The following is a 6,864-nucleotide window of genomic DNA, read 5'->3' on the forward strand; positions in this document are numbered from 1 at the left end:
GACCGCAGCATGACCGGGCAGGGCTGAAGTCCACGGGCGGATTAAGGTCGACGAGTACAAACCGTTGCAAGACTCGGTGGTCGTTGGGCTGAATCGACGCTCGGACAGGGGAGGGTGCGAAGAGAGGAGGGGCGGGCAGGGGAGGGTGCGAAGAGAGGAGGGGCGGGCAGGGAGGGTGCGAAGAGAGGGCGTGCGACAGCTGCGTGGAGCGGAAAAAGGCTCGCCCGCCCTCGCCTCACCTCGGGCGGATCTCGGGCGGATCTCGGGCGGATCTCGGGCGGATCTCGGGCGGATCTCGGGCGGATCTCGGCTCAATCTCTCGCCGGCACGCGGGAAACAGCCGTCTGCGCCAGCTGCCGCGCCACCGCTGGCTGCGAGAGCGAGAGCGACGGCGCCGCCGCCGCCGGCTGCATCAGCGAGCCGCCGCCGCCCGACGCACCTGAATAGCCGAGATTCGCCGAGATTAGCCGAGACTAGCCGAGATTAGCACGGCGTCAGTGTCGGCGAGATTCGCCGAGATTCGCCGAGATTCGCCGAGCTTAGCCGAGATTAGCCGAGCTTAGCCGAGCTTAGCCGAGATTGCCGAGACACCTCGCTTCGGGTTCTTGAAGACGAACTTGTCCAGAAACGAGCCCAACTGGAAGTCGTGCAGCGGGTCGCCTGGCGGGAGATGTGGGGAGATGTGGGGAGATACGGGGAGATGTGGAAGTCGTGCAGCGGGTCGCCTGCTCGGGAGATAAGGGGAGATGTGGGGAGATACGGGGAGATATGGAAGTCGTGCAGCGGGTCGCCTGGCGGGAGATGCGGGGAGATGTGGGGAGATGTGGGGAGATTTGGGGAGGTGTGCGGAGATCTGGCGAGATAAGGCGCGCCCTTGTACGAGATTGCCTCCCCAGCTGCGAGCGCCGAGGCGAACTGCGCCACAGACGGGTGGAAGTGGCGCGACAGCACGGCAACCTCCCAAAGCAGCGACTTGTCGGCGCTCGCATGCAGCGGGTTGCGGCTCTTCCAAGAGTACGCCGCCGCCGCCGTCGCCGCCGCCGCCGCCGCCGCCGCCGCCCCTCCGCTGCCACTCCCGCCGCCGCCGCCGCCGCCGCCGCCGCCGCAGCCGCCGCCGCCGCCGCCGCTGCCATCGCCGCCGCCGCCGCCGCTGCTGCTACCGCGGCTGCTGCTGCCGCCGCCCGCGGCGCCGGCGCCGGCTGGCTGCGAGATTGCGATCTGCGGCTGCGAGATTGCGATCTGCGGCTGCGAGATTGCGATCTGCGGCTGCGAGATTGCGATCTGCGGCTGCGCAATCATCGCGCGGAGGGAGGGGGCGGCGCGCGCCACCTCCGAGAGGAGGAGGAGGGCGCCGCAAGCCAGCGCGGGCGTCGCGTGCGCACAGAGCTGCAGCAGCCGCTTGGCAAATGCGGCGCGGCGCAGCTCGGACGCGTCCGACTTCATCGCCTAAGACGCGGAGATCGCGCCGAGATCGCGCCGAGATTGCGCCGAGATCGCGCCGAGATCGCGCCGAGATCGCGCCGAGATCGCGCCGAGATTGCGCCGAGATCGCGCCGCGGTGTCGCCGAGTTTCGGCGCCGCTGGTCCGAGTGGACTCGCCGTTGGGAGAGAGATTGCAATCTCGGCGCAATCTCGGCGCAATCTCGGCGCAATCTCGGCGCAATCTCGGCGCAATCTCGGCGCAATCTCGGCTCGTCCGGCCTTGTAGACGACGTTGAGGAAGAGCGCGAGCTTGGCGGACGCGGGGAGGTCCGGGTGCAGCAGCGCGTCGTAGAGCGCGGTGTAGAACCGGTCCGTCAGTGAGTCGTCGAAGCGAGCCGCGTGAGAGAGGATCATCAGCGCCTAGGACGTGTCTAGGAAGCGTCTAGGAAGTGTCTAGGAAGTGTCTCATGGCCGCGTGAGAGAGGATCATCAGCGCCTAGGACGTGTCTAGGACGCGTCTAGGAAGTGTCTAGGAAGCGTCTAGGAAGTGTCTAGGAAGTGTCTCATGGCCGCGTGAGAGAGGATCATCAGCGCCTAGGACGTGTCTAGGACGCGTCTAGGAAGTGTCTAGGAAGCGTCTAGGAAGTGTCTAGGAAGTGTCTCATGGCCGCGTGAGAGAGGATCATCAGCGCCTAGGACGTGTCTAGGACGCGTCTAGGAAGTGTCTAGGAAGCGTCTAGGAAGTGTCTCATGGCCGCGTGAGAGAGGATCATCAGCGCCTAGGACGTGTCTAGGAAGTGTCTAGGAAGCGTCTAGGAAGTGTCTAGGAAGTGTCTCATGGCCGCGTGAGAGAGGATCATCAGCGCCTAGGACGTGTCTAGGAAGTGTCTAGGAAGCGTCTAGGAAGTGTCTAGGAAGTGTCTCATGGCCGCGTGAGAGAGGATCATCAGCGCCTAGGACGTGTCTAGGAAGCGTCTAGGAAGCGTCTAGGAAGTGTCTCATAGCCTGCACGGTGATGGAGAAGTTGGCGGCGTGCGCGCAGCGGAAGAGGGCGCCTATGAGACACGTCCTAGACACTTCTGAGACACGTCCTAGGCACCGTCCTAGACACTCGCAGCGGAAGAGAAGGCGCCGAGTTGCTTCAGCAGCAGCTCGGCCGGCGCGCTGCAGAACGGCACGGCGCGGTGTATGCCGCTCAGCAGCGCGGAGAGCATGCGCGAGTCCATCGCCGCCTAATTAATAGCTAATTGTTGCTCATTCATCAGTAATTCTCAGCGCGGGGAGCATGCGCGAGTCCATCGCCGCCTTGAGCGCGCCCGCGTCCTTGGCGCGCGAGGCGAAGAGCGCGAGGTAGACGAGCAGCAGCGTCTGCGCGAGCGGCGCCTGCGGGGGTGTCGGCGGGTGGCGTCATCATTCATCCTCGTCCTCGTCCTGAGTGGAGAGGCCATCCAGCGGCGGCGGCGGAGCGAGCGGCGCCTCTGCCCTTGACAGCACGAGCTGGTTCATGAAGATAGTCGCGTAGTACTGTGCGCGCTCGCCCACATTCGGCCGGAGGACAAACCTAATTAATAACTGATGATTAAGGATGAACTTATTAATTACGGCGCTCGCCCACGTTCGGCCGAGGGACAAACCGCTGCACGGCGGCGAGCAGCACCGGCTTCATCGGGGGATGCGACTGCGAGAGCTGGCCCAGGAGGTGCGTGACACGGGAGGCGACCTGCCATTGAAGCAGTCATTAATCACTCATAGTTCCTCAGCCCAGGAGGTGCGTGACGCGGGAGGCGACCTTCTTGTCTGGGTCGCCCAGCTTGTTGACGAGCGAAGGGAGCAAAGAGTGCTCCAGCTCCGGCCTCGCGGACAGCATCTCGTGCAGCCCGCTCACCTAATGCGTCGCTCCGTCGCCAATGACTCGACAGCTCCGGCCTCGCAGACAGTGCCTCGTGCAGCCAGCTCACCATCCGCTGCTTCAGATGCGGCAAGTTGGACGCCGCGCCCGCACTCACCACCGCCACCGCCTCGCCGTACAGCGCCTGCTCACAGCAAGAGGTGTGAAGAGACCCTGCTCACAGCTCTGCCACCGCCTCGCCGTAGAGCGCCTGCTCACAGCAAGAGGTGTGAAGAGACCCTGTTCACAGCTCTGCCACCGCCTCGCCGTAGAGCGCCTTGAGTCGGTCCTCGTAGTGCGCGCACAGCAGCGCCCTGTCCGAAGGGGACGCGCCGAGCCGCTGCTTCTCGAGGGGGACGAGAGGTCGGTCGGGAGGCAGCAGCTGGCGCAGAAACACGGCGAGCAGCGCCTCGACCGCCTGCGAGGCGAACACTCTCATTGATCTCCCCAGATCTCCCCAGATCTCCCCTAGATCTCCCCCAGATCTGGACCGCCTGCGAGGCGGATACTCTCTGTGAGTCCGTCTGAGCCTCGGACGAGTCTCGGGCACGTCTCGGACACTCTCGGCGCTCAGTCCCGCCTGCAGCTTGATCTCGGGACGCGGGCGCTGAGCGAGCGACACGAGCTGCCGCACGGACGGAAGAGCGTGGAAAGACGACTCCTGGATCTGGACCTGGAGGGCGGCGAGGCGGTCGCGGATGGTGCCCGAGGCGACGAGCTTCGCGACGAAGCGCGCGTCGCTGCCGTGCTTCTTCGCCTGCGCCGCCGCAAACGCCTGCTGCTCCGACTCGTGCAGCTGTTCTGCCCTCGCCCGCAGCTCTGTGGCTCGCGATGCCCCGAGCGGAGCAGCGCCGGAAGCGGCGGCCACCAGGCCCTCCTCCCACCAGGCGGAGCAGACGGGCAGCGCCATCGGAGGCGCGCGCCGAAGCGCCTCCTCCGAGAGGTTGGCGGCCGCAGCGAGCGTGCCCGCCGCCTCGCGCTTTGTCGAGCCCCGCGCCTCTGCCACGGCCCACGGGTCGGGACCGCCCTTGCCGCCGCCCTTGCCGCCGCCCTTGCCGCCTCCCTTGCCTCCCTTTCCGCCTCCCTTTCCGCCTCCCTTGCCCTTGCCGACGCCCTTGCCTGCACCACCCTTGCCGCCGCGGCCACGCTCCCAGTCGTTGGGCTCATTGAACGGGTCGCTCTCCGCTGAGGTGCGCGCGCCACCAGAGCGCAGGAAGGCGGCGACGTCGGCCTTGAGCTTAGCGTCCGCGGACATAGTTGAAGGGGCGCGGCCAGCGGCAGCAGTGGCACGCTGCGAGCCCGGCGCGCGGGCACGTACCGATAGGCCCCGGCGTGAAGAATTTCACCGTTTTGGCTCTCGCGGCGGGTTTGAAGAATTTGCCATCCGTCTTTTATTTGTTTTCTTTCTGGATATCCTCTGGCCGCGTTGGGTAGCGATGAGTGGTGTGACGCGATCCACGCAGGCGTGTTTTCTGGCGGCCGACCGTCAGTGCACGGAGTTGCTAGTTCACGTAATACTCGAGTATGCGCGAGGTGGCGGGCCGCATGCGTGTGTGAGTGAAGCTAGCTCAGCCATCCTTCCTTAGGTGACATGGCTGTGGTGTGTGTGTAGGAGACAGCAAGCACAGCCATAGTGCTCTTACCATTCCGAGGTTAGCCACGATTGGGACACCAGAATCTCAAAGAACGCAGCCCACTGCTTCTCTTGACTCTTCCACCTGGTGGTGTGTCAGTCAGCGCGCTGTCGCTATATAAAATGAACTCGGTGGCACGGGACGCGGCACAAACGGGGCACAAACGCTGTCGCCCTCTGTAGCATCAGGAGCAAAGGAAAGAGTCGCCTGAAAAAAACCGATTCGAGCACTGTAACGTCTGCGATCGGGAGGCACATGGCGGACGTGCTCTCGGCCGCCCTCCCTGGGGCGCATCGTTTGCAGGACATCTCGTGCGAGCCGCCTAGCGCCGAGGGCGAGGTGGTTGGGCGCAACGGCGAGCTCCGACGAATCCACAGCCCTCAAGGCACCGCGGGCGTGGCTGCCAAAAACAGGCCAACCGACCCGCTGCCCACCCATGGGATCTGCTTTGTCGCCGATACGCCAGCTCTCGCACTACCGTCCATTCTCGCACGCACCTGCACACGCAAACTCTCAGACACATGCCACGCACGCACAAGCGCCGCTCGCGCGCCCCACCGCGCCCAACGCTACGTTACCGCGGCGAGGCTCCGACTGGCCGGGCACCTCGGCTGGGTCCATCGGCAAGAGGCCCGCGCCGTCGGGCAGCCCCGTGAGCGCATGGGGGGCCGGCGCGAGCGGAGGACGGCGGGCCGAGATCCGCTCGTTTCGCACGAAAATCACAAGGCCGCCAAGGGGGGGGGGGTCAAGTACAGTCTGTTACGGGCACTAAGAAAACAGGATCCCGCGGCACGCCGCCGTTTCTAAGCCTTTCCACCCACCCCACCCACCCCACGCCGTGGTTTCTTAGCTTCGGCCGGCACCCCAGGTCAGCCGGGATCTAGGAATCTTTAGGTAAAATGACAATAAGGAAGCGCTGGACCGATGCGCCAGTCAGCAGTCTTGGGATGACAGGAAGACGCACACACCTCCATCCACACCGCCCAGAACACCGCAGACTTGGGCAAAATGACAAGTGCGCGCGCCGCAGGCGAAGAGAAAATTTGAGCGGGGCTCCTGTTCACACTCGTGTGTGGGCCCTTTCTTGGGGCCGCGCCTGCGGCGCGCCGTGGTTTCTTAGATTTTCGCGGAAATTGCTTGCTAGGGTTTCTTAATGGGACGCTTTCTTAATGCCCGCAACAGACTGTATGTTACATCATATTTCTTCTCAATAACAAGGCTGTGAACTCACAGACCAGCGCACAGCGCCATGGGACGTTCTCAATAACAAGGCTGTGAACGGTGACTGGCCTGATTCTGCATCTCGTGCCCGCGCAATCTCTCCTCGCCAAGTCCTCGCCGTCGCGCTTCTACTCTCTCCGGCGCAGCGATGTCGCTCCTCCAAAGGACTCCGGAGCAGTGGAGCTCCATCATCCATTCCGCCAGATCGCGGGGGATCTGGCCGCCGTCGTCGCCTCCTTCGCCGCCGCCCTCATTTCCCTCGCCACCATCACCTCCATCTCCTCCGCTGCCGCCGCCTCCGCTGCCGCCGCCGCCGCCGCCGGCTCTACCACCCTCGCCAGACCCCCCGCCTGCCGAGCCCCCGCCTCTATCGCCTCCCGCGCCCTCGCCGCCGCCGCCCGCCCCGCTGCCTCCGCAAGGCCCGCCGCCGCCACCGCCGTCACCGCCGCCACCCTCGGCGCCACCGCCTCCTCGTCCGCCGCCGCCGCACCCGCCCTCGCCGCCACCGCCGCCGCCGCCTTCCCCGCCGCCACCCGCCTTTCCGCCACCCACGCCGCCACCCACGCCGCCGCCGCCGCCGCCGCCGCCGCCGCTGCCGCCGCCGATGCCTCCGCAGCCGCCGCCGCCGCCGCCGCTGCCGCCGCTGCCGCCAGAGCCTTGCCCTCCTCCGCCGGCGCCACCGCTGCCACCGCTGCCACC

At 65.9% G+C, this 6,864-nt stretch overlaps 1 protein-coding gene across 1 annotated transcript in view; it reads right to left on the reverse strand.

The window, feature by feature from the left end:
- The window catches only part of EMIHUDRAFT_104918 (hypothetical protein), a gene marked incomplete at both ends in the record, with an annotated part of 5,326 nt that extends 761 nt beyond the window's left edge, over positions 1-4,565 (reverse strand). The window contains 11 exons of the mRNA XM_005763549.1: positions 590-660; positions 1,161-1,446; positions 1,711-1,842; positions 2,434-2,477; positions 2,534-2,654; positions 3,038-3,142; positions 3,212-3,307; positions 3,381-3,455; positions 3,504-3,521; positions 3,570-3,728; positions 3,984-4,565. Coding sequence (XP_005763606.1) covers positions 590-660; positions 1,161-1,446; positions 1,711-1,842; positions 2,434-2,477; positions 2,534-2,654; positions 3,038-3,142; positions 3,212-3,307; positions 3,381-3,455; positions 3,504-3,521; positions 3,570-3,728; positions 3,984-4,565 — 1,689 coding nt within the window. The remainder of the gene's footprint in view (positions 1-589; positions 661-1,160; positions 1,447-1,710; positions 1,843-2,433; positions 2,478-2,533; positions 2,655-3,037; positions 3,143-3,211; positions 3,308-3,380; positions 3,456-3,503; positions 3,522-3,569; positions 3,729-3,983) is intronic.
- Between the last annotated feature and the right edge of the window lie 2,299 nt (positions 4,566-6,864).

This window comes from Emiliania huxleyi (assembly GCF_000372725.1).
Source record: "Emiliania huxleyi CCMP1516 unplaced genomic scaffold EMIHUscaffold_63, whole genome shotgun sequence".
Lineage (NCBI taxonomy): Eukaryota > Haptophyta > Isochrysidales > Noelaerhabdaceae > Emiliania > Emiliania huxleyi.